The following is a 27,901-nucleotide window of genomic DNA, read 5'->3' as shown; positions in this document are numbered from 1 at the left end:
GTGGCTCAATATACCCCTGGCATATAAGCAAAATTAAGCCGTCTGCACTATATTTCTGAATAAGAAGGGTATGTGACATTTGGTCAGATAAAGTACATGCTTCCAGCCATAGAATAAATGCAGGGATGTGTCTTACAGTTTTCTGGCATCTCCTAAAGTTTTTGCAAACTCTTTGCAAGCTTCTTGGAAAGATATAAGTGACAGCAAAACCTTTGGCTTAGAGGCTAATCAGAAGCTTCAGCATCTTCCTGTCTAAAAAATATGTCACTTCTATTGATTCAAAATTATTTAATATTAGATGGAATTTTTTTAAATGCTTAGGACTTCTGCAATAGTTTTCGTGGTGAGGAAGTGTAGTTGATTCTTATATGATCGCAAAGAAAAGTGATCTGACCCAAATAATGATTGTATCTTTCTGCCCTTCAGATGTACATCTTCTTAACATTTTTTTATCTTGCCACTTTGGAAAAGAAGTGAAACATTTTTCTTCCAATAATTTGGAACCCACATGACAGTGGATTCTGCAGTAAATCTCTTGGTTAGGAGCTGATTTCTTAAGATAAGTGGAACATTCAAGTGTTGAGTCTTCCCCAGCCTTACAGTCTTCCCAGATTTCATCACGGTCTTCCTAGAGGTACTGCCTAAAAAAAGTTTTGTATTTTTTATTTAGGTAGGAAGATCTGGTTTCACTTCTTGGCCAAGCAAATAGAGGTTCCAGTAGTGATTTATAAATGGGCTTGAAGGACTTTAGTCTTGTCATATGAGGGGTAGGAAATAATTTAGAAAGATTGTTTATTTCCAATATTGGACAAAAGATTCGGGTCAACCATTGACACCTGACCTAGGCTGTGCCCTCTCAGTCGCATCCAGGCTGCACCATCACCTGTTTCCACATCGATTTTCAAACTGGAAGAGTGTTTTCTGTTCGGTTTCTATTCCCACTCACACTTTGTGTGTGCCGGCTCATTTAATGCTTTATTTTACAACACTGAAAGCAAAAGGAGGAAAAGAATTTCTTCCTCATTTCAGAGGTGTTCAGTTAGGCATGTCTGCTTAGCACCAGGAATTCACAGCCCACAGCCCCTCGGCGTTAAGTGGCACATGCAGCACTTATGCTTTAATATGTGTTCAAGTCATACGCCTGAACTGTGTTAACTGTTTCTGATTTCTGGCCAGACTGTGGATATATATATCAACTTTGATGGTGTGAATAATAGCCATATTCTTGATATTACTACTAGAATTAGTAATTGAGAGATCTTATACAAAATACCAGACTAAGTGGACTGCAGGTCCAATCTAAGTCCTTCTTTCCTGTTGTGGAGAAGGTGATCTGGAAGTTGAATGATAATTTTGTGCAATACATAACACCTTTTTCATTTAAAATATATGCTCATTGGTTTAATTATTAACATCTTATTCTATGTTGTATCTAATTAAAATTCATACTCAAGGTGGCAATAAGAGTCCTACAATATTTTAATATAGGAGACATCTACATAAAGCAGCAGCATTACACAACTGACAGGTTGATGCGCACAGCCTGCTGGTATATGAGCTTTTCCCCCATTACTTTAATGAACAATTCAACACAATTCACCAAGTGCTCCACTGACCAAAAAGACACGTGCATTATCAGACCACTCTCTCCAGACTCTTTTGATAAGGTTTCGCGATACAGAAATATTGAAAACAAACAATAAAATAGAAGATTATCTTGAATTCTGACACTGATCTGTGGAACACTGAAGTGAAGTCTCACCAGTGCAATAAGGAGAGTTATTGGGTGTTTATGAGTTTGCAGGCAGAAAATAGTAATGACATTGAATAAGTTGTTTTTCAATGTGGCCATGAACCACAGGGAATGCCTCATTAACCACTTAATGACTAGAGGCAAACAAATTGATTTTTGAAGTCGTTGTCCCAGTTTTAAAGTTGGAAAAGCAATTGTTGTGGGTCAAATCAAAGCAGAAAACATCTGGTTCATTTTTTGATTTGCAAAAAGGCTTAATATCATTTTGGAATGTTTCTTTCTTCCTTTTCATATCACATTGAAGCTACATATCTAAAGGAAATGAGAGTTCAAAATAAAACTTTGAAATACTTCAGTATGTGTGTTAGCTTTATATTTTTCCGTCATTCTTTTTTTTGGTGAGATGCTTCGTCAGATAAGTACAAGTACTTTCAGTCATTCTTTTGTTTCTCCAGTGAAGAAATTGCTTTCTTAACAAATTTTGGCCACATGGGCCTATTCTCTCCAACTGAGGCAGAGAGAGATTCTGCCACACCCAGTAGTTAGTGTGAGCCTGAAAATTAGGTGGCCACTCTGGTGACAAACATCTGAACTTAGTATCCATCTTGAGAAGCGAGTACATTATTTTTGACACATCATCCTGTTAGTGTAGCTGTGCAACTTACCTGAACAACTTCTGACCCAGACAGAAAACGCTTGATGTTGCCAGAAATAGTTCTCCGAAAGAAATCCCTTTTTTTTCTGTTGTGGCCCAGCTGTTATTACCTAAAACAAATTGAAACTTAATTGTTTATCACCTTGCAGTATTAAAAACTATGCGTGGAAGTGTGGACATCTTTCACTGAGGGATGTAGAGTTTCATTTTGGTCACGTTGCCAGCAAGATTACTTCTTGTTTACCTTATCTAAACAATTAAATTGTCGTGTAAGAATGGTTAAATGTTTATAAAGGGTTTCCTGTGGTTTCCCGGTCTGGAGCTTGTTTACTTTGCAGAACAGATGGTGTTCCCAGGGCCAAGGGAGAAGAGCATTTGAGTGCTCCCTGCAGGCCAGGCAACAGAGAGAAATCCCAGGGCAAGGGGTGGCCTGTGGTGATGATATTCATATCTTGATCATAAGGGAAGGCTGTGCATACGTCCATGTAAACTATGCAAGCAGAGGAGACTATACCTTTTCACTGCTTTCAACCACTTTTTTTTTTTTGTGCCAGGGACTTTTACAAGCACCACAACCTTCCAGCATTTTGTTAAGGTGCAGTGAATTGCTTCCACTAAGAGGCCAAATTAGACTTTATGGATTTCATGGGTTGTTGGGTTTTTTTCCTTAAACTAAAAGGGTTTATGAATGAGACATTCTGTTTTACAAGAATAGGGTTTTTTTTAATGACTGCATGTTTCTATCTTCACCAGTTATGCTCCTGCACAGAAAATATGGTAAGCAGCTCTAAACAAACAGTGTTCATTGCAGTCTGACACTGAGAAGTTTTGAGAAAATACGCTTTTTTGCATTCCAAGGAGTACAGAGAGCTACAAAATAAAAGCGCACTGGAATAAGGGATGTATTATATTTTTTAGGCGATATTGTAGTCCTTGTGACCTCTTCAGAGAGTATGCTCAGCTGCTCTCAGCTCCAAGGTGACTTACAAAGTTATCTATTATATAAAGCAATGTAAACAACATGATCACAAAGATTCTGTATTTTTTATAAAGATACTAAGCCTCATTGCTTAAGCACTTCATGGGGTAGCAGAGCTAGCACTGAAATGTTACTGAAGCAAACAGGACAGCATCTGATCTGGGACATGGAGGGGGGCCAGCTGGGAGGACTTTGTACTGCAACATTTGGGATCTTGATTCATGTTGTCATGATAATAATAGGCTTGACCTCTCTCACAGAAATGATTTCTGTAATATTTTCTAGTGGAAAATTCTCCTAGAAGTACTAAAGAGTCCCAAAAGTGTCTTTCAGTGAAACAAGTAATGAGCTGTTGATGGTGGCAGTGCTAAAATATGCTGAAGAGGCAAAACTAGTGAGACAGAAATCATGATGGTATCCCCTTCTCATAACAAAACCTGACTTCCAGCGACAATGTTACAGCTGGCAGGCTCTGTCCTGTTTTTGTGAGAAATGTTTTGATAGGAGAAACCAAAACCTTGCAATCTGTTCACAAGCAAGCTGGATACCTGAGGTATCAAGTGTCCTCAAAATTCCTATCACTTCAGTTCATTCTCTTTTCGTGTACGGATTGCTAGGATCAAGAATTATGAATTAATTGTGATTAGAGAAGAAAAATCTTTAGAAACAGAATAATATTTCAGGAAAAAAGCAAACACAGGAAACCATTAACTGGAGGTTGAGAGAGTACTCTGGGAATATTTCAAATTTTATCCTGTTTTTGTATTCCTTTTTTGCTGTCTGTCTTTGACTCCTGCCAGAGACAGAATATCCAGCTATCTGTATCTAGCTCAGTAAGGGTCTTCCTATGCTTTTATGAAAGGATTTTTCAGAAAATGAAACTTGAGAAAGTAAGTGTTGCGTTCCTAAATATTTTTTGTGTTAATAACTCACAAAGAAATGGCAGTCAGAGATCACACTGGTATCAGCTGCTAGCCATTAACACAAGCAAGTAACGGAAAGAAGTGAAGTTCAGATCCAGTGGTAGGACTAGGGGAATCTCCTACTCTTGCATTTTCTGCTTTCCTTCATAACAAAAAAAACCAGGTAGCATTCATGTACCAAACTAACCCTCAACAAGACCACTGAGTGCAGTTTAGAGGGGTTGAGATGGCGAAGGTGGCAAGGTAGAGTTTTCAATGTGCAGTGTTATTCACTGAAAAGTGAAGCAAATGGTGAGCAGATTCTTATGCAAATGACCAAGCTGTCAAGCCACTGTGAGACTCACCTGTCAGGCTGTTGATGCTTTTTGCAGGCTATTTGCCTGTTTGATGCTTTTTCATATTGTCTGATGAATAACTCCCCTGGTGGTCTCACCTCACGGTGAACAGCCAGTGCTCCTTCAAGATAACACACAACCAGCATTCAGTATTACTTCCTTTTAAATGTCAGATTATTTCATCATCCCAAAACCATGACAGTAAAGGAGCTTTTAAAATACACTGCCAAGATGTTGTAGTTGTTACCTCAAATTCTGACATCACAAAGTATGAAAAGAAACATCAGGTGGTTATTTACGGATGTGTGTGCAGTTCTTACAGACAGAGATACTTCAATATGTTTAAACTACCAGTAATGTCTGCCACCTCTCCACTCCCCGACTCACCGTTTAACCTCATCTGCTTTGCTTGGTACCTATGGCAGCATGTCTGGAGTGAAGGCATGCAACGCTGCATGGCACAGCAAAAATGAATGGCTGCAATCTTCTCTCTTGAGATGCTGCCAGTTCCACCGAAACCATATTTCAGTTGTATTATGTATTACGAAATATACATATGGGACACAAGGCTGATCCAAAGGGTAGTGTGGAAAATAAGGTGGAAATTATAATTAAATGGAGAAGCTCCTAATTATCTTCACTTGAATCAGACCAGTGAGGCCAGAGTCATTCAGAACTTTGTCATTTTGACAGACAATCCTGAAACATGAAGCCATTGAAGCTGGGACTGTAATTTGGACCCACAGTTTCTACTGGTATTAAAATTTGCCATGGAACAAAGACACTCATCAGGCAGAACAAAACAATACACAGCAAATTTCACTACTTCAGGTGCTGGCAAGTGTTATATTCAGGTCATCTTCTAAGAGAAAGCATTGTCCACACCTTCTGTATGTAAATTGCACAAGTGCTAGATTTTAATCTTTTCTTCAGTCATCTGGTTTCTGAAATACTTAAATCCGTGAAAAGATATTTGCTAAACAACTTAGAGAATAAACATATGATTGAATGGATATAAATTAATAAGATTGCGATAGTTACTGTGTTTTATTTGGGGTAGGTGAAAAATGACAGTGTACCTGTTGTTAACCCACCACAATTCTGCAGAAATCAGTTTAATAAACTCAAACCTCATGAATATGCACTTGGAAGACTATCACAGGTGGGCAAATAGTAGTATCCGGCCCTCATCTTGTAAGTTTCCACAGCCGTGAAGCAGAAATACTCTTCAGTGTCTCAGGGCAAATACATCATGTTCACCTAAGCCATCCTGGAAAGTTTTACTTGTGACATGATAGGGACCTTCGCGAGGCCAGGTACCATGAGGGATGGTAACCAGCAGCTTTGAGGAGGTTATTAGAAGCAATTAGGAACAATAATCTCCCTTGTTTTTTTCCAAATAGTGCCCCCATTTTCATGTGTTGAGTTTCGCTTCACAGTAAATTTTCCCCAGTGTCTCACCAGAGACAAGGCTTTTCATTTTGCCTCTGCGTCTTTAGAATTACAGAGAGCTGCTGCATTGAAGGCAGGTGCTCTTCTTTCAGCTTTCTACTGACATTGCTATCTTCATGTTTTGCTAGGACAACCTGATATTTCTGTGGTATGTACTATTTATTTAGAAGAATACTTTAAAAAGCAGCAGGGAGCAATGAAGATTTTGACCTGTGGCTCTAAAAACAGATGGGAAGTCAGTCAAAATGCACGCAAAAATGTATTGTAGAAGATTTTGCTTCAACAAACTTAACTGACCCAGGAGAGGAGTATGGATGATGGTGTCACGCTTTAGCCCCAGCCTGGCCAATTTCAGCAACTAAAACTGAGCAGTCTTGCCTTTCCTTTCCCCCCACCTCCAGGGAAAGGGAAATGAGAGGAAAAAGACTTGCCAGTTGAAAACTAAAAGAGCTTTAATGAAATAATAATAATAATGAAGAACATACTATTAATAGGAAAATAATAGAATATATACAAATGTACAAAATTTCATCCCCACCCCTCGATGACTACATCATCACAAATGCTGCAGAGCAGATATAGGCAAGGATTAGGGCTAGGAGGGAACTGAACTCAGGGACTGTATTCAGGAACACATGGATCGGGGCAAACAAATAGATGAGGCCCTCGCTGGATGTTGACCATTGAAGAAGGGAACAATACTCCTGTGATCCCTCAGTTTGGTACCAAGTATGATGTATATGGCATGGAATACTCTGTTGATCAGTTTGGGGTCACCTGTCCTGTCCCCCAGCCCTGCAGGTGCAAACTTTTTTGCTTCTTTTGACTTATGGCACTCCATCAGCTCAAGGATGGCCTTGGTTACTATAGGAATAGGAATAAGAAATGGCCTTTCTGTATACCGATGCTCCATGTTATCACCTCTGGAGAGAAACACTGTCTGAAAAACATGCAGTTAAGAAAAACTTGGAAACTTCAGAAAAGGAAGTTACTCAGACAAGACTTAGCTGAAGCTGGAAAACTGATTCTATTTTAGATCAAACCAGAACAGATGGGCAAGGTGAAGGAATGACAACAACGAGGAGAGGAAAAAAGGTACAAAAAAAGGCACTTGAAGAATATTAGCATCGGGTCACAGTTTGCAGCTTGAATATGAAAATTGTTACAAGCCTTGCAGCATAACCTGAAAAAATACTCCTCATCTACTAGACAGGGATTTTCTTGGAGGAGTAGGAAAATACGGCAGAAGACAGAGGAATTAAACATTAGTGTCTCTCTAGCCTCTTCCTTCGCCTTCAGCTCATTCACATAACACTGGCAGAGAGAAGAGGCCAGAAGAGGCCAAAGGGAAGGTCAGGGAGAAACTGTAGGACATAATGTACACATGTGTGTATCCATGAGCACAGGTCAGGTCCAGCCACACAGGGCACAGCTGGCCCTGAACTTATCCCACAGGGGTGCATAACTTAGGATGTGTCCTTGAGAGGATTTGGACCTGCCAGGGGGAGATGGGTCCTGCATCCCTGCAGTAAACCCCAGGGTTGTGCGTATCCTGAGCTATCACTGGTATTGAACGCAGCTTAATCTCATAGTAAAGAAAGGTACTCCCTGAGTGCTTTAAACTCTTAGCAGAGTATCTGATTCCAGAATATTTTAACTGTAGTTGTGCTTTATTGTTACTGCAATTACTGTTACTACTAACTTTACACTTTCATGGGATGCTTGATTATTTCTCTGGCATATCTTTTTTTCAGAAGAATGGATAGAATAAACTACACAAATGATATTGATTTATTTTTTTAAATGGCAAAACAGGATTAAAAATGAACCCATATACTAAAATAAGAGAAACACTGTAAAGCAGTGAAGTGGCTGCATGGGTAAGCCAGCTATCCTTTCTTGCAGCGTGCTTTTTCCATGAGCAGATGGTTTGCGGATTCAGTTGTGAGAATGCCATTGGGGAGAACACATTTCCTACCTTATCCTTCCCTCCTTTACTGCTGCTTCTTACCAATCTGGTCTCTGTAAGCAGCGTGGGAGAACTTATATTATCCTCTGGAAGGGAAAAGAGGTTGGTTTTTGTGACTACCATGGCTGGGTCCTTTGGTTCCTGCTATAACACATCCCTGGGCTCAGGTGCCTCATCTGAGAAACCTACTCCACCTACTTCTCCTCTGCTTGTGTCCATCTGGTGCAGCAGTGTTGCTTGCATCCAGGATGAGTCCACTGCACATTGGTATGACTGCTTCTCACCTTTATCACTGCTAGGATCGTTTCACAAACCATACTGGACTTGCTGCTTTGCTCTGTCTGTCTCAAGACACCTGTGAAGGCAAAGTGACTCTGACAGCTGGCTGACAAGCACAGACATCAGCCTGTGCAGAGTTCACGTGACCTCCCATGCACTACTGGTGCAACTGTGATTTCAAAATGTTAGCTACAAACCTCCTGCATGTGCCTTCTCAGTAGCCCTCTCAAGCTATTGATTCATGTAGGTGTAAATTTCCTTATTGCTTCCCCATCTGAGTGGTCTACTGGGGAAGGCATTCCCATAGAGTTCACTGGAGTATGTATGTATCATTTACATCCTAATCTGTTTATCTTATGTCAGAAATTGTCATGCTTTTTGAGTTGCTAGAAGCCTGCAGATAGGATTTTTTTATACTTTACCCCATTTCTAACATAATTTATGCATAACTTAGTACTGTTTACTCTGTCAAATGAGTATTGTATTTCCAAGCAAAAAACTTCTGGCTCTGAAAGCAACGCAATGGCATTCTGAGAAAATAATTTCTAAAGAGATAATGATCATGCACAAATGGATGCCCCAGTTTCCTAAGGTCACCTCGCAGAGTGTCACTGCCCTTTCAGTTTCTCATTAGACACATTGCAATAGATGCTATTTTTAGGTCATTCATTTGCAAAAGATATATTTCAACATTTTTCTTGCTTTTTACATGATATAAGATATCTTTATAAGATATTTTTACATGATATAAGAGCACTACTTTCACTTGTTCTTCTCAGTTATATTTTTCTCCCTAGAGCAACAGGTTTCTCTTATTGTAGTTTGAATTATGGTAAGAGAAACTTTCCTGGGTAGATGAACCGTGGACCACCTTGGCACTTTCATCTCTATTCCATACTCTGTTGAGAGTTCTTGTGTTTCCTGAAAGAATCCTTAGTTTCCTGTTCAGTTCTGTCAACAATTGTCCATCCATTGAAGGAATTCACTATCTGAGATCCAGAAATTGGCATCTTTTCAACTCAATAATAAGCATCTGTTCTCCTTTGGGTACTGTAATAAATATAAACCCAGTTGGCAGCCAGTGACAAGTGGTATTCCCCATGGCTCCATCTTGGGGTGAGTTCTGTTTAATATCTTTATCCATGATTTGGACATGGGATCAAGTGTACCTTCAGTAAGTTTGCAGACACCAAGTTAGACAGGAGTGTTGATCTGCCTAAGGGAAGGAAGGCTCTGCAGAGGAATCTGGACAGGCTGGATCAATTGGCTAAGGACAACTGCATGGTGTTCAACAAGGCTAAGAGTCGGGTCCTGCGCTTGGGCTACAACAACTCCATGCAGTGCTACAGGCATGAGGACAAATGGCTGGAAAGCTGCCTAGCAGGAAAGGATCTGGGGGTGCTGGTTGACAGCTGGTGAAATATGGGCCATGAGTGTGCCAAGAAGACCAATTGCATCCTGGCATCCTGGCTTGTATCTGAAATAGTGTGGCCAGCATTTCTAGGGAAGTGATTGTCCCTCTGTACTCAGTACTGGTGAGGTCACACTTGAAATACTGTGTTCAGTTTTGGGCCCTTCACTACAAGAAAGACAGAGGTGCTGGAGTGTGTCCAAAGAAAAGCTGGTGAAGGGGCTGGAGCACAAGCTTTATAAGGAACTGTTGAATGAGCTGGGGCTGTTTGGTGTAGAGAAAAGGAGGCTGAGGGGAGATCTTATCACTCTCTCCAACTACCTGAAAGGAGGTTGTAGTGAGGCGGGTATAGTTCTTTTCTCCCAAGTAACAAGAGATAGGACAAGAGGAAATGGACTCGAGTTGTGCCAGGGGAGGTTTAGACTGGGTATTAGGAAAAATTTCTTCACTGAAACGGTAGTCAAGCACTGGAACAGCTTCCCTGGGAAGAGATTGAGTCCTCATCCCTGGAGATATTCAAAGTAAGTGTAGATGTGAGTGCTTAGGGACATGCACCCACATGTTAGATTAATGGTTGGACTTGATGATCTTAAAGGCCTTTCCAACATAAATGATCCTATTCTATAACTTCTAACTTTTCCATGGTTTTTAATATTTTTCTTTATTCAAACACTTTCTGACATAATTCTATAATGGAATGTTTACCTCTATAGACCAGAGTTTCATTGACTTATACTATCACTGTCTTGTCTTTGCTGATATAACTGTCCCTGGTATAACTAAACACCATTGCTATCTGATCTTCCATGACTGCCATGAAGAAGTCTGCTTCCTTGCCCTACAGTTCTCTGCTGATGCTTGTAACTACTTGTGTAGTGTTGTGATCCTTTAAAATGACAGATACTATCTTGCGTAAGTTGTTTGTCCACTCTGAGTTTCTGAGTCTTAGGCTCCGTGGACTCCCACACTGATAGTGTTATGCTTTCCTGCCTCAGTCTCATTTGCAGAAACATTGTGGGTTTCTTTTCATGTTATCAGTGTCAAAGTAACATCAAACCTCCTCAAACTTCAGGCAAGTCCTTCATTGCTTTAGAAATGCTAATTGCTTTGAAATAAGTTAATTTTGGGTATTTCAGTAGATGCTTCCTTGAATGATTTTTCCAACAATCTATCACTGTGATCCTATCACAAACTGGTTTAATTCCCAAAATGTATACCTTTTTCTAAATTTCTAACAATCTCAATCATAATTTTATTTTTACCGCCTTCTTTGTAATGCCTGTTTCAAAATATACATCTGATGTATCTCACTTTACCTTGATATTAGTGCTCAAATTGCAGTAATAATCTTTTATAATTAGCCTCCTCTGTTTAAATTAATGGGAAGATATTTTAACAATTAAGAGGCTTCATAACTTCTGTGTCAGAAATTAAGCGAGTTTTCCAGCAGCGCTTCTGGCTTATGGGTACAGACTAACGTACTAGGCAAGTTGTTGCAATTATCTTCTGTAGTCTGAAACAATTCCAGTACTGGGAAGGCTTCCCTGTTTTTCTGTTTAGGATATTTCCTTGCTGTTTATTCTTGGGAAATTTAGTTGTTCAATACTCACCTTGTTTGAAGAATTTGCTGCGTTCCATGACGGATTTCACACTGAGCCGGCTTTCATAACCGGAGTCCCTTAACAACTGAACCAGTTCAAATACCTGTTTAATAGAGTAAGCACCTCCCAGACCGTACAACAACACAGTGTGCCAGGATTTATTTTAAACTCAACATTGAAACAACATGGTCCTCAGAGCAGAGAATTAGGGGAAAAACAAAGGAAGATTTCTAATGGTTTGGTCTTAAAATTTTGGAGAGGATGATACCAATAAATAGTGAACTGACTTTCCCAGCTATTCTTTTCCCCAGCAGAAGTGAGATATTAGTGTAACCTCATCATTGTAAGTGTGTCGTCCTTGGCCCTTATCTTGAATTTTTGTGCAAAGAGATACTGTGCATGCACACTACTGCATATTTATATATCAAAAGTGTGTCAGTGCAAAAGAAAAGAATAAGAAAACGAATCCAAGATCAAATGCCTGAAATGTGTTCAGCACTACTATTAACTTCTCACTAATGCTTGCAAACAGATGTTTGCTTTGGTTGCAGTTTCCAAATGTGTTCCAAATTGCTGGATTTCCAGCTGAAATTGTTTATTTCCTACCAGAAAGAACATAGCATGACTGGAAACCTATGTGAACAGCATAAATGAACACCCTTTCCTAAGCTCTGATACCTTTCTATGCCAATTATAGATTTCAATAATGGAGAGATTTTAACTAAATTGGTGGTCATAAGTGGGATTAACATGTATAGGGACACGTGTGAAATACTGTAGCAGTTAATAGGGAATGCAGCTTTTCTGATGACTTCTGCTCACCCCACACATTCCTGATAACAAGGAAATCCTTCATTGTAGGATCAACAAGTCAGTGCAGGGAGTTAGTGATACAGATTGTCCTCTGGTCTGAACAGATTATTTTCTTTTCTTTATTCCTGTCATTTGTGCTCATAATATGGTGTTTGTGGCAAATCATATCTGAAATAAGCCTTACCTTATGCCCATTAGTCTATAGTAAATTCTGTGGCATATTTTAAAGATGATAAAAGCTTCCTCTTTAAATGGAAACTGCAATCTGAAGCCCTGAGTAACCAGAGATCAGTCAGTGATATATGAAATATGATTAAGTAAATTACAAAAGAGGAAGAGTCCAATAACTTCAGATACCTGCATATCCAAATGTATAAAATAACACAGGATTATGGGATAATTAAAGTTGGAAGGGATCTCCAAAAGTCACCTGATGCTACTCACAGCTTAAAGGGCAAACTTTGAAGTTAGAGCCAGCCTTGGGTTTAGATCAGGTCACTCAGGGTCTTCTTCAGTTGAGATATGAACATCTCCATAGATGATGTTTCTTCAGCCTTGCCAAGAAATGCGTTCCTGTGTTTAAATGCACCACTCCTCCCGAAACTTCTTGATATGGAGTTTAGCTTTCCACCACAACTGCAACTTAGGTTGTTTAACTTGTCTTTTCTCCTTGAGAAAACTCTTGATTGTCATCTCCAAAAACATCCATTAATCAGTTGCAGGGAGCCGTGAGATTCCCCCTGAACATCCTCTTCTGTGGGCTGAACAGACCTTGTTCTCTGAGCCTCTCCTCATGCGCTCCAGCCGTTGGACATCTCAGATGTGGTAACACAGTTGCTGAATAGAGGTGAAGGATTACCTCCTTCACCTGCTGGTTACGCAGTTGCTCATGCAGCCCAGGACACAGTTCGCCAAAAGTGCCACAAGAACATACCGCATTGCTGACTTTATTTCAACTTGATCACCAGGATACCCAGGTCCTCTTCTGCAGAGCTGCTTCCTAGTTGCCCAGTGCCTGATTTGTTCTGCTGCATGGGGTTATTCGAAGACAAAATACTTTCCATGTATTCATATGGATCTCAGCAACTCATATCTCCAGCCTGTCACAATCCCTCTGAATATGAACTCTCTGCCTTAACCTCCATCATATCAGCTGTAATCTGCAGCCTAGTACCACCACGAAGTCTTCTGAGGGTCAGTTGCTCCATACCATCACTCAGGTTGTTTATAAACACATTAAGCTGTACTGAATCCAGTATCAACCCCAGAGCAAAAACATTAGTAAATGACAGACTTCGTACCTCTGATCTCAGCACTTAATCCCAGCAATCTGATCAGTTTTTCACCCACACTATATTCCACCTCTCCAAACAAAATCTCTCCAGTTTTCTAGAGAGAAAACATGGCCCACTATGCTTAAAACCTTTCTAAACTCAAGGTAAAGGACACCCACTGATTTACAAACGTTGTTAACCAAACAGAAGGCAGTAATAAAACGCATGGAGTTTAACAAGGAGATTAAGCTGCTGCATGCCTTTAGGTGGCAAGATTTCTCTATAGGAAGCCTTTAAAGGAGAAGGTACAGACTGACTGCCCTGTATCTACCTAGCAAATGTAATGACCTCCAGGGATATGACATAGCATACTCCAAGCCTCTGGGTGGAAAAAGTCATTTAAGACTTCATGTAACAGCACATAATGTCTAACTTTAATCCAATATGAGAAGAGAGAGGAAGAGGAAAATTTGTATAGCTTTTTAATCTGAGGTGGGTAAGAAATGGGGTCACACCTTCCCGCTAGCTGTAGTTTTAACACATTCAGAATAGTCTTTTTTTCTTCTCTTGACCTTAGAAAAATATTCAGAGCAAATATTTAAGAGTAAAAGAGGAGAATGGAGGAATCATTAGCTTGCAGACTGATGTTGTGCTGCCTGAAAACACAATTAAGGGTAACCTTTTAGAGTAGGCAGTGCAAGTACTACTCAGGCAGTAACCTTAGCCAGTAACCCTCAGAATCCTATTGTTCAAAGACTGTACTTTGAGGAGACGATACTATACAAGAGGTCAAAGGATTGAAACAGTGTCCGGGAATTATCCTTACAGTCTGATATCCATGCTTGGTTGATGATAATGAAAAGGCTAGGAAGCTGCACTGATTAATGTCCTGACTTCCTTGCACCCACACAGAAAATAGGTATAATTTTCCTACCACTATCTTTTAATGTTGTTTGGAAGTCAGAGTTAAGGATGGAGGAAAGCAAAGTGGTGAGGAGTAAAAAGTGTGAACTGAAAGAAAGTTGTGTAGTGGAAATGAGAGACCAATTGCAGAGAGTACATGCATGTATTTTGTGTAACAAAAGGTACAAAGTTTATGCAGCATTTAATGCTGTCAGACTGATAAAAATCCCTCATTCTGAGTGGTTATGTGATGAGCAGCACTGGCTGTCAGCTAACATTGCTTTAGGTGGTGAACATGGCACAAAAAGAACATTAAATTGGCAAAGTCACTTAGAAAAAAGAGAAATGTCTGTATTGAAGAACAGCTTCACGAGGCCCTGACATCACTTGTGTTTTACTACACCTCTAGAAGCAACCACTGCACACAGAGCTCTGCCTCCCACTCACAGGTCAGAGAGGCAACCACTGTGTCGGGAGGATGCAGATGATGAACTCTAAGGGTTTTGTCTGATCGTAGCTTTTAAGGCAACTATGACTAGTCCAGCTTATGAAACCTCTCAACCTCCAAACCTTTCTGAATGAGTTCTGGCATATCCACACACAGAGTTGCAAATTCTCACATGTACACTAGGAGAACCTGATGTGAAATGTTGGATCCATGCTTCAAAGGCTTTGAGCTTACGTCTCTATCCTTCAGTAGTCATAGAAATATGAGAAGAAAGTTCAGAAAACAATATTTCTTCCCCAGACCACTGAGAAACACCCAAATCACTTCCTCATCCCCACCTGCCAGCCCTCAAAACTGTTCTCATAAAAATGTGTCTAGCTCCGTGTTGAAACATGAAGCTCAAAATGTAAAATTCTAGCAAAGTTATAACAAATCTTAAATGGAGCATCAGACAATCTTAGCTATCAGCAGTGCCTACTTTTAAGCACCTGGGGGAAAAACAATAAAAGGCTCTTCACTGCAAAATGGTCTTCATAAGTTGTTCCTTAAATGCAAGGTGAAAAAATGTCATGAAACTTAAAATGTCTGCCACTGTAAAAACAGCTTCCCTAAATCACGTGTTTTCCACAATGGAAATCCATGTAACTTTAGTATCAATCATAATTTTGTTGTTCTCAAAATGTGTTTCAAGAACATTCAATTATGATCAACTTTCTCATTACAAAGACACTGCTCTATTATAAAAAATACCAACACAAACATAAAAAAAAAAAAAAAGAGAAAAAGATCACAAAAGGGCAGACGCAAGAGATTATATTTTACTGCAGAGCAAATACATTGATCTTTTCTTGGCAATTGATCCCTGTGATCATGTGGGGCTATGTTAAACACAAATACATGAAACAGTTCCCCTTTAGCGTGGAGGGATAAGAAAGCTAAGCCATCTCACTAATGTGTTAGAACAAGGACAGAGGCTGAATCGCAGAAACAATAAGAGGTATATTTTTTCCCCAGGTTTGTATTGGTTTGAAGAATAAGAGGCTGTACATGAAGCAAAGGTGCTGCTGCTGTCAGGTGCTTACCTAAGGAAGTGTGAGTTGCCTCTTACTGAACGCTCCTGGAGCTGGGTTTCCACCAGAGCACAGGCATTTAGCATTTTGATTCTTTTTAAAAACAAATTAGGTCACAGGGTTTTTCTCTCCCACTCTCTCTCTCTCTCACACACACACACACTCCTGTTGAAAGAGGAAAAATTGTAAAAATCTTCACCACGAAGACAGTCATCAGGGTACATTGATCAGTGATGACAGAGACCACAGAAAGTGTTTTAAGAAGGGTTGTTGTGAAAGCTAGGTGAAGGGAAATCTTCCATTTTAAAGTGAGGTCCAGTCTCAAACAAATTAGGGTAAAACCTGAAATTCATAGTGAAAGAAGACAGAAATCTAGCTCTCATCTAGCAGATAGCTTTGAAAAACTACTCTGCTAGTATCATAGCTAGGTGGTTACAATACTTTCAAGGAGTTGTATGGAGAAGTCAACATGAAGAATTTTATTAATTTCTTACTAGATGCAGAGAAATTTACTGGAAAACAATAATCTTTGTCAAAGATTTTATTGCAGTCAACAAACAGAATAAAAAAATTGCTTGATCATTTTTTTTCTGACTCATCTAAGTTATAAACTCATCACAATAGTAGTTTATAATCTCCTTTATATGCCACTTTATATGTGAATGCACATGCAAAAACTTTAAGATGATTCCAGGCTTTGTTCAAGCCAAGGTACAGTAGGCTTCTGCTCAGTACCAAATAGGTTTCCTACTGCTATAAATAACAAAATCTCTTTTTCTCCATCATCAGCTTTCAATCACAGCACAACTGCAATACAACTGTAGGATTTCTGTGTAACACCTTGGCACTTTCATAGGCAAGATTAAAAACTTTTCTTCAAAGTCAGTGCATCTCCTGAGAAGAAAGGCAAGTGACACAAGACCTTTTTTAATTGCTTTTCTGTGGTTGACTTTAACTAATGCTGTGGGCATTTGTCCTCGCCGTAACAGTTTGGTCTTCATTACCCCTTCACTCAGACACAGGATTATTTTGGCAGACAGTGAATACGTAAGTATAGCAAGTGGAGATGTGAAGACAATATAGAATAAATGTTTTATATACATGATGTAAATCTCAGCATAACAATGAGGCAACAATCTAAAGAGGCAGTCTTTGTACAGGGTTTTTTTTGTTTAAAATCCCACTGTTGGACAAGAAATAAAGTGCTGTACTTTGTCCTTTTCAGGACTGGCTTTTTAGGTGCACTTGACTCTCTCCTTTCAACAACACTTGAAATCCTAGAGAGGATTTGCCTCAGTGTCATCATCTTCTCTGCCCTAACTCTTTCACTCTCTGTGATTTCAGCCGCAGTGTCCCACAGATATATTGCCCTTCAAGATGTGTGCAAGCCCTGTATATGGAAATCGAAATAGCTGAAGAGGGGGATGTTCAAATCAGGTCAGCTAAAAAAACCAGCAGATTTTGGCTACAGTGGTTAATAGCACCAATTAATTTTGCTTAGAGCTTAACTTTTAAAAATTCCTTTTGAAAAAAGTATTTTTCTTTTTCATAAAGCGTGTGCTAAAACCAGGACATTTTTCAGGTCTAGTTTTCCATGACAAACTTTTTAACCCCAGTGCTGGATTCTTTTCCAGGTGCAAGGGAATAAGGATGGTCTTTCCTTAAAGACGTCTTAGGGCTGACATTTTTGTTCATTGCTGGACACACTCATTCTGCTGGTGGGCATTTTGCTTTGAAGGTCCTGCATTACATTCTGGCTACTAAACACCCCATTTCTTTATCACACTCACAAAACTGACAGCAACACACACTCACACAACCCACCAACAGCTTGAGTGGAGACATTTCATGATGATGATGAGTGAGCAACCAAAGCTTGTAGGTAACAGACAGCTGAGAGCTTGGTATCCCAGGGAGATTGAAGCATCACAGCTGATGTATGGTAACACACACTTCAGCCAGCAGCACTGGCATTCATCTAGCCTTGCATAGTGCCCCGTACATTTTGCATTTCTAATTAATGTCTAAACTATTTTCAGCTTTCATGATCTTCCTGATGCTTTTTTCTTTCCCCCACAACTGGTTTCAGAAGTTCATGTTCAATGAGATACAGGAATAAAAGTGACTCATCTTACAGTCACCTTCACTTAAGAAAGCTGGATATGAAAGTGTTTCTGAGTTATAGTTCACACCAAAAATCAGGACACTGGAGACAATTTAGCCAGGTTTTCTAGGGAAAGCTACAAAGATCATAGCAAGTTCCTAAGCTAAGTCTGAAAAGTAGCCTCTGGCAAATTCATGTCCTTTCTTATGCTGCTGCCTGTTCCTGTGACCCAATCTACCCCTCCTTACCTTAGCATGTGAGTTTCACTCTTCCTGCTCCACTAGAACCTCCTTGATCCGGCCTTGCCTCATAAGACCTAATCTAGAGGAAACTGTGGCACCTTGGTTGCACACATGCATGGGCTACTTCCAAATAAGTGTGTCGGTGCTTTACTTCTTTATAGATTTCTTTTAATCTCCTTTTGAATTTCTCTCTTCTCTGTGTACCTGCCCAACCACACCCCTGAATGAACCCGCTGTTTCTATCATCATATAATTTACTAATCGCTTTTTTTCTGGAGGGAATCTCAATCTCTATCTTAAGAGTGTTAGTTGCTTTGATATGAACAGGGGCACATGCCAAGCAAAAATGCAGCACCAGGATATGGTGGCAGTCCAACAGAGCTACTGCTTCAGGGAAACTTTCTGTCCTTAAATTATTCTGAGCTGGTTAAGCCAAGGGTTTGTTGTAAATAAGGTAGTGAAGAAAGCCCCTCTTGCCCCAAGGTTACAAGTTATTTTGTTAGACCAGATGATATGACAGCGTGAGTCTATCAGGACAAATCAAAGTTTACTGAGCAAATCTGTGTTCTATAACCTGATTTATTGGTGCCATCTGCCAACACCCATGAACAGATGCTCTCTAGGACCTCACTAATGTGCAATAATGACTGGGAGAAACTCTCTGCAAATAACTGAATCTTAAAGGTTATCAAGTGTAGCAGAAGAGATAAACATAATGAAAAATATCTAGAAGAATGCATCCTAATGTTCATTTTCCAGTTCCATTTCTCTGACAGCAGTACTTCAGAGTGTACTCATCTACATATGTGGGCATGTAGTATAAAAATAAAGCAAGCATTCATATTTTCCTGTGATTTTGCTCTAGTCATTTGCTACTGTATGCTTCAGAGAAAAGAGAGTATTTTGATGTCATTTACATTTACAGTCACAACTTACCCCAAATAATTGAGTTCAATTGTAAGAATTCTTTTTATGGTCATATTCGAGTAGGTCAACACTGCCATATTGCTAGCACTGATGTCCTTTTTCTTTTTTTTTGTGATGGTTTTCCCCTATTGCAGCTATCTCGTAGCGTGCCAAGATAGAGGCAAACGAGTTTGCAATTATAGCCACCGGCAACATTAATTTTGCCTTCTCGACTCTTCGAAAACACAGGGGAAAAAAAGGGATAACGGAAAGATGAACAACTTGTGCAGATGGAGATTTGAAACGTGCCCAAGATCAGAGCAGGCACTGCAGCAGGCAAGAACTGTGCTCACTGCTACAGCCCCAGGGACCACTCGGAGAGGTTGTGGGAGCAGTCTGCTCCCAAGGTCCTCTGGCCCTGCCACTGCCTCCCACCACCTCCTTCCCATGGGATTTCCTGAGCTAGGCATCCATCTCTTAGGAGCTGCATTAAGATTGGAATATGAAGCTGTAGTGATGGGGGGGGACACTTTACCTTCTCTCCTAGCATGCACTATATGACATCTTTCCCTGTCCTCACCAAAGGCGTTATGTGGCATTCATTCAAATGTGCTCAGAAGCGTATTGTTTATAGACACAACCTACATAATATCTGACAAAGCTGTAAAATTAACGGACAAGAACTTTCAACTACTGCTACTCTTTTAGAGGCTGAATTTAGATCCAGAGCTGGAGAGCGGAAAGCTTCCTTGCTTCATAGTACCAATCCGTTAAAATCACACACTCATAGAAACTCTCCATGGAGAAGCTATCACTGCACTATTACTACAATCTTCCTGAACTATTAATATGGTCTGTGGGAGCTTTAATCCACCACGGAGACTGATTACATAAGTACGCAGGCATGAAGGTGCTGGTTTTATCCTCATTTTAAATGACTTTTCGGTTTAAACAGTTTTGTTTATGATTGAAATCTTCCTGAATCTATGGGAAATTCTTTTCTTTCAAAGGGGATTATGTTTTGATTTGCAGTAAACTGGCAAGTAAGGTTGAGATTAAAGTGCATTTGGATGGCAAGATACGTGTTTGTTTTTCTGATTGCAAAGGGTAGGAGTTATGAAAGCATTTAAAAAACGTTAGTGTCACATAATCAGACATTCCATAACCTAGAAATATGCTATAATTTGGTTTCTGAGCTCAGGTCATTAATCTAAAAAGATTAGCCCTGAACATGAGGTTGGGTTTATTCCCAATTTTGGTATTCCAAAGATTGTTTTGCTTTTCTGCCACACTTTGGTGTGAGAAGATGCTGGAAAATCATCTTGATTTTTAGGTTTCAGGCAGTTCAGAACAAAAACACAGTAAAAAGTTTCTGATGCATACACATGCCAAAAGAAATAGATGTCGTGAATGCAAGAACAGGCAGAAATAGTGAAAAATTGTGGCTCGTTCACCTCATAGCTATTGCTCCCAAGCTGTTAACTGGATACATTACGTATCGAGAGTTTTCAGTCCCAGACTTATTTCAATTCAGAAATTTCCCTGTACAAGAGGTCTGTGTGGAGAAGAGAAACAATGATCTCTGTAACATTTTCCTCTGATCTGCAAGCTTGGAGACACCTCTCCAATCTGAAATGAAAAGATGTATTGAGGCCTGTATGGATCTTTTAGTGTCTGTGGCAGCTTCACTGTGACACTCAAGTGTTCATTTCTTTCTCTTCACTGGGGACTATGTGGAGAGAAATAACTGAAAACAGTAAAGAAACAAATATGTAAAGTAAAAAAGACAAAAGACAGTCCAGGCAATGTCCTACCTTTCAGCATCAAATTCATTCAGTCAACAGAAACAACAGAAAGGCCCCAAAAAAGAAAAATTGTTTTGCATTCTCACTGGAATGCACAGATTATATTAATTAAAATATTCAGTGAGGAGTATCAGCCAGGCTTCATTGCCAAGGGGGATTGTGGTTTATTTAGAATATGTTGTCCAGCCATGATGATACCATATTACCCAGAAAGGTCCTAATGCTGAGGATTGTGTGAACCAGCCAGAAGTTTAAACTGGCACATTGTCTCTGTAAGAGGCCAACTAAGGAAAAGGATGTACTTTCCTATATAGAAAACAAACTTTGTATTGTTATGGCCCCCTAATTTCCCTTCTTTGTGTCATAACATACCTCCACCCAACATGGAATGATAAGTCCATAAACTAGATTCTGTCTGGTACATCAGCAGATTAGGTACTACAGGAAAGCCTTTTAGATAACAGTTTCATTTAAAGGCAATTTTTTCTTTTCATTCTGAAGGTACACCTAAAAATGTACAAAGACTCTTGAAAAGGCAGCATAATAGCTAGGAAAAAGCAACCACCAAAGAACATTTTTTTGTGTGTAACTTTCTGTTGATTTTTGTCCCTCAACCTATGAAGCACAATAAGCTCAGTTTGACCTTCATCCCTCAGTCCACCTGCATTTGTAAGGCTGTCAATTAGAACAGGGACAATTTCTTTTTTTTTTTTTTTTAACCAAAGAAATTTGATATGGGAATCATCCAGACACTGTTTGGAACCGCAGAATACCGGTTTTGCAAAAGTCCTTAATTAGAGCAGAGCTGTCTTGGAAAGAAAAGCTCCCGTCTGGAGGTCTGCCTTGCGCAGTTCTAGGAAGATGTATGAGACCTTTCCCACACCCCACTCAGTGTCTCTGCTGCTTTCCCTGGGGCAAGGTGAAAGTAGCTGAAATTGATTTTCTGCTGGAGAGCTTTTGCTTTTAGGAATTCTCTTTTGATTTCTCATGTCTTGTGATTCCTTGGGAAGGTGTATTTTATAATGAGGCACATTTTTTGGAGCCCACTGTGAAAAGGACTCTGGGATCATAGAGCCTTTTCTTAACCAGACTCCTTTTTAAAAACACCCAGGCCTGAGGATATATTTACATTCTGCTCCAATGGCATAAATAAAATATAGCACACAAGAATTGGGCTGATTGTTTGTGGGTGCTACTGTCATTTTATCTGAAAACTAGGCTGGACATATTAGCATGTTGCTCAGAGATCCAACTAAAGCTAATCTAGCTAATTTACTACTCAGCAGTAGCCGGGAAGAAACAGTGAAAGGACTCCTGATACCTGCTTGGTCAACTAGTTCACTCCAGAGTGAGACCAGATCTTCACTGGGATCTGAAGTGAACTACGGGGATAGATCTAACCATGCTGCAGCAACACCTTCCTAAAGTAGTATAGACAAACCAAGAGAGACAGAATTGTCCAACCCGAAATCCCTGTGTCTTAAAGTTATTCCCCTATTTCCTGTCTTTCAGTCCTTTTCTGTCCTTTGCTTCAGACTCAGACTGTATCTTCTACACTGACCTCTGCTGCTATGGTACAACCTGGGACAGCTGTGGCGTTTCAGCCCCAAAGATCATAGGAGTCCACAACTTCTGTCTTAGAGGTACAGCTTGCAGGACGGCAGCTGGACTGACAAATTTAGACTTTTTAAAAAAGGGGCAAATATGAAACATTCAAATCTATTTTTTTTTAAAGAATATTCTGTGAAAAGTTTCAAATATTCAAATTGTCATTCCATGTGGGGGGAAATGAAAGTAACTGAATATGTGAATTTTGCATGACATGGATGGTTTTGACTCTGGTCTGCTCTAACACGTAATTTTAGTTATCACAGGGAAAAAAAAAATCACTTTGGCCTTCCCTTCACGCTTCTTTTGGTCCATGTTTTTTCTAGGTGGGCTCAGACTCCCTGCAGCTGTTTCTCAGCACAGCACAGCTCATGTGACTACAACCTGCAGTATTACAGTAGTTTATATTAGTCAGACCATCCCTAACCTCTAATGAATATTCCAGCAGCAATAGAAATACGGTTATATTTATAGTGAATGAAGACGTCAGCAGAGCACGTGCCACTCTCAGAAAATTAAGCTCAGTGTTTATTGGGATTTAAAATGGGATCACCTGTTATGTTACACTGCTTGGCCTCCTGCGTACTGGCCTGACTATCCTCTAGTCTTGCACAGAGCATCCAGTATTGAGATTCGTAATGATTTCAGGTCAATGTGTCTGATTTGATGTGTCTGAGTTGTAAGCAGCTTTTGCTACTATATAGCTAAAGAAAATGATATTCCTTAATGCCTGCAGCCACTGACAAACATTACACCAGTATGGTTTAAGGTGACTGCCAGGGCAATCCATAGCCAGTGCTAAAGAGCACAGAGAGTCCTGCTGGTCTGCCTGGGGTGGTAGGAGGCGGTGGAGCGCCTGCCTAGTGCTAAATCTGGGAAATAATTTGACCTTGAAGCAGTACAGAAGTATACCAAGCAGGTGTATGAGGGGATTTTCCATATCGTCTCACAAATCTATCCCATATCCTCGCCAGCTGCGCTCAGTCTCTGATGCTGGGGAGGAAGGTGAGAGAAAGCCTCAGGATACTCTGTGCTAATTGTGGGGGGAATGAACCTGCCTGAGTCCCAAAACCAAAGCCCTGAAGGAAGAGACCTGATTACACTCTGTCTTGATACACTGATCTGCAGAGGTTAGGAGAATATACAGGGTGAGAACAGGTTCATCGCGATCTGCCTTCACAGGGGAGAGACAGGCACCTCTTCTCTCACTGAAAGCATATTTGCACGCAGGAGCAGCGGTTGTTCCATTATTTATGCAAGCAAAAAAATCCTAGGCTCTTCCCTGACTAACTGACATTTTTCAGATGAGAATGTAGGTACAAAATGCCCATCACAACATACAATAACCTTTAGAGACACGCCAGCAGCCTCCTCTTTTATTAAGCGTGCCATGTTGGCTGAGCGGGGTAGAAGACTGTTGCAAACACCTCCTTGTCAGGACGCTACCTGCATGCTAATGTCAAGAGTGTTTGTGCACAGCCTGGCAGCCAGCACTGGGCTCCGGCAGTTTCCATGGTGCTGTCATGGTGCACTCTCCCTACACCTTCACTTATCAACAATTCCCACCCATCCTCCTCCCCACAATATGCTGCTCGCTCACCCCGAAAGGTCAGCTATTGTAATGATGATTTTAGCAGGGGGGAGGCAGGGAGGCTGAAGGGTGAAAAGGTGAGCTGTGTGCAGCGATGTGCGTGGGAACCGGGGGCTTTCCTTACACCGCACAATGAGAAATTAGAAAGCTTCCCCTCAAGGGAGTGGTGCTCATCAGCCCCCCTCTCACTTCCTATCCCAGCCAAGTCAGATGCTTTTGGAATTAAAAGTCATTCAGGTGAACTGTCTAGAGATCCTTCTTTAAATCATGGGCAATTGATGAGTTACTGCTGGAGGGGAGAAGGGACTCTGTCTGCTAACGGAAGAAACTGTTGCAAACATTTCCAGGTGTCTGTCTTTCCCATCTCCCTCCTGCTTCCCCTCCTAGCAAGCCCAGTGCTCTTTTGCAGATGGAAAGAAGCACACTTCTACCTCTGAGTTTTATTCTATTAACTGCTGGACTAAAGCACTGCATCTATTAACTGATTTCCTTTTCTTTCTTTCTGTAGGATAGCTTTCCTGCTCGTTTTGGAGGAGTCCATTTTGTCAACCAACCCTGGTACATCCATGCCCTGTACACGCTAATCAAACCATTCCTCAAAGACAAGACAAGGAAAAGGGTAATTAGACAGGGCTGGGGGGTGATAGGAAGCTGCAGGACCAGAGTAACTGAGTAGCTGTCTGCTTTCTTTTCTTCCTTCTTTTTCTCTCTGCATTTTTCATATGGCCTCAGAGAATTGCTGCTGTTATTAAAATGTAGAATTTACAATGGTCTGCATTGAATCAATAACTCAACCAGAAAGCTGATATCACTAAGAAAATGTAGATACATTTTAATGGGATGTGCTGAGGTATAGGAAGAATTGGCAATGTGGAGGGATTACCAGGCTGAGGTCACTTGAAGTGAGAGAAACTTCAGCTCAACTCTTTTTGCATGACTAAAATTTCCTATTTCATTGCTTCAGCAAGTTGACTGTTTTCACATGGTAGTAACTCATTTCTTTCCCCAAAAAAGACACCCATGACTGAAGGCTGTTTGATTATACTGCAAGATAGGCAGGTCTTCCTTACTGAAACCCATGTGAATTGTGGTTCTGCAGTCATCTTAGCCATTTGTCCTCCACAGTCCCAACAACCGCTGGATCATCCCTCAGGAGGCCCCAGAGATCACCCTAGGGTGTGTGTCTGACCGGGCAGGACAAGGGTAGTACCAGCCTAAAAGCAAAAAGGGATTAAAGAGACAAATGTCACTGAAACAGCGCAAAGTGGGGAGGCAGCCTGGTAGACCCCAGGAAATGTTAGTCTTCCCGTGCAGGGCCAGGTTACCCTCTCAGATGCTGAGGACTGACTTCACATCTTCTTTCAGTAAGCTCCACTATCTCCCTTTTCTTGTCACTGCCCTTCGTACAAGCCTCTATCCTCTTACAGTAGCAATAATCAGTTATTATTCCTGAATTCCACTTTCCTTGATCTGCTACTTAAGAAAGTGAAAGTGTCATGTGAGAAAAGTAAGTGAATTTGGTATTTCGGAAGTGCTTGTAGTATCAGCCTAATTCTTCAGCTGCGCCTCCCAAAGTGAAACCCTTCCCAAAACTGGCCAAAGCGGGCTCTGAGTCCTTCAGAAACTCCCACCTGAAACTGCAGCATCAACTAGTGATGCTCCACACCTCATTAGTGCTGTTCTTATTGAACTTAGTGAATTAAGGACTAGATGATGACTTTAAACTTCCTTTTTTGTTTGTTAAAGATCTTTCTTCATGGTAACAACCTGAACAGCCTTCACCAGCTAATACACCCTGAATGCCTGCCCTCTGAATTTGGGGGGACTCTTCCTCCGTACGACATGGGGACATGGGCTCGAACGTTACTCGGTCCCGACTACAGTGATGAAAACGAGTACACCCACACCTCCTACAATGCCATGCACGTGAAGCATGCGTCCTCCAATCTGGAGCGGGAAGCCTCACCCAAACCCATGAAAAGGTTAGTACTGCCTTTGAAATCATTTCTTATTTGGCTCTCCAAACAGGTTTGACATAAATCTAGCAGGAAGAGCTTCTCTGACTCAGAGAGAGGCTATAATCTGGCAAATGTCAACAGTAAGGAGTGCTTCAGCCTGGACTGCACTCACGGTGTGGTGGGAGAACGGAAACCTCTCTGTGGTGCCGTAATTATTCATCTGATTACTGTGGAAGAAATTAATAATCCACTGCAATGAACATTGCAGAACGTATATCAGAGTGAGGTGCTGTTCCGTACGGCGTAGTGTGGTCAGCAGCACTACTTCAGTGCTGGTTCCTATTAGTTGTTGCTGCAGTGGTTCTGCTGACCCCGGTTGTTAATGATAAGGGGTTTACCTCCTCAGAAATGCATCTTTTGTACAATGAACATCACTGCCCTCTAAAGGGAAAATGGGTTAGTCTCCATCTGCTGCTTCTACTTCCACTTTCTCCCTCCATGGCCGATAAGGCAGCTCTGTAAAGATCTCTGATTTTAGATCTAGTGGTGGTGAATTCAGCTGTGAATGCTTTAAATTACACCTCTAGAGAGTATCAACCTTCACTAATTGGCACTTGTTGCCAGAATGAGTGAGGAGGATTGGATACCTGGTGCAGGTCTGTGGGTGATGTAGCAGAGCCAATGCTGGCTGCAATGAGTAATGGTGGACTTGGCTCCCCTGCCGGAGTGTAACAACTCCTGCACTCACCTCAGCCTCTGTGCTACACTCCACAAAACTGTTTTCCATGCAGATCACCGTGATGATTTCACTTGCCTGCTGCCGCTTGATGAGTGCAGTGCTCACAGACACGGCGTCACTCTGTGTGACAGGGAACGGCCATCATTTTGTCACAGCAAAATCAAAGCTGACAACACAGACAAGCCATAATGTCAAGCAATTAATTTTAAAAGTCTTTCATCTTCAAAGGAATGAGAAATTCATTCTTAATTCAGAGCTCTCTCCCAGGTCAGTGGGATTGCCACACTGGTGCAGCTGCAAAGTAAAGTCTCATGCTGAAAACACTTACACTTTTAAGTGCTGTGAGTCCCGCAACTCAACAGCTCACAGGGCCACGAGACCACAGGGCTATGACCCTTTGCAAGGTTGCCACCATGGCGTGAAGAACTGCGTAGTCAGCAGTTCTCACTACTGACTGCCAGCCAAGGCTGGGAGCCAGTCCGAGTTTACAGAGCCTGTCTCAGAGACCTGATTTTAAAATAATCTTTTTATATATATATATATATATATATATATATATATATATTAACAGCAGAACACATGGAACATTCTAGCAAGATGCTAACTAAATATTCCATAATGACTAAAATACATATATTGAGAGTGTACAATTTATGTAGCTTTATAGAAAGAACTGCATTTTTTAAAGCGTTGAAGACTTAAGAGCTATTCACAGGTAGAGTTTTGCAGAGAATCAGATCCTGGTCTGCAGGGAAGGTCTCATCATGCCCTCAGGGGAGAACCTCAGCTTGAAAATTAGTTCAGTGCTAGAAAACTCTGCCTCAAGGCAAAGCTTTCTTTTATAATCTGTTCACTAATACAAAAGTGCATTAATACAAATATGGCAAGTGGATGAATCTAATTTGTCATATTGCCTCTGGGCAGACTAGATCTAACTTTTAGCCTAATTTCGTTACTTGGCAGTTAAATGAACCATCTGAACTTCTGTCCTGTGGTCATTACCAGCTGTTAGAGGTGAAAAGTTCACTGCTTTGCAAGATTTTCTCCTACATATGTTTGCTTTGATTCCTCTTCCCCTGAAAT

General features: G+C 40.7%; 1 protein-coding gene across 2 annotated transcripts in view; it reads left to right on the top strand.

The window, feature by feature from the left end:
• CLVS1 (clavesin 1) overlaps nt 1–27,901 on the top strand; it is a 103,307-nt gene that overhangs the window by 59,356 nt on the left and 16,050 nt on the right. For both annotated transcript variants that reach the window (XM_054059525.1, XM_054059526.1), the window contains 2 exons: nt 24,630–24,740; nt 25,868–26,103. In XM_054059525.1, the coding sequence (XP_053915500.1) occupies nt 24,630–24,740; nt 25,868–26,103 (347 nt within the window). The remainder of the gene's footprint in view (nt 1–24,629; nt 24,741–25,867; nt 26,104–27,901) is intronic.

Source organism: Cuculus canorus, chromosome 2 (assembly GCF_017976375.1).
Source record: "Cuculus canorus isolate bCucCan1 chromosome 2, bCucCan1.pri, whole genome shotgun sequence".
NCBI lineage: Eukaryota > Metazoa > Chordata > Aves > Cuculiformes > Cuculidae > Cuculus > Cuculus canorus.
The sequence above is the reverse complement of the archived record's forward strand: the minus strand, read 5'-3'. Positions and strand labels throughout refer to the sequence as shown.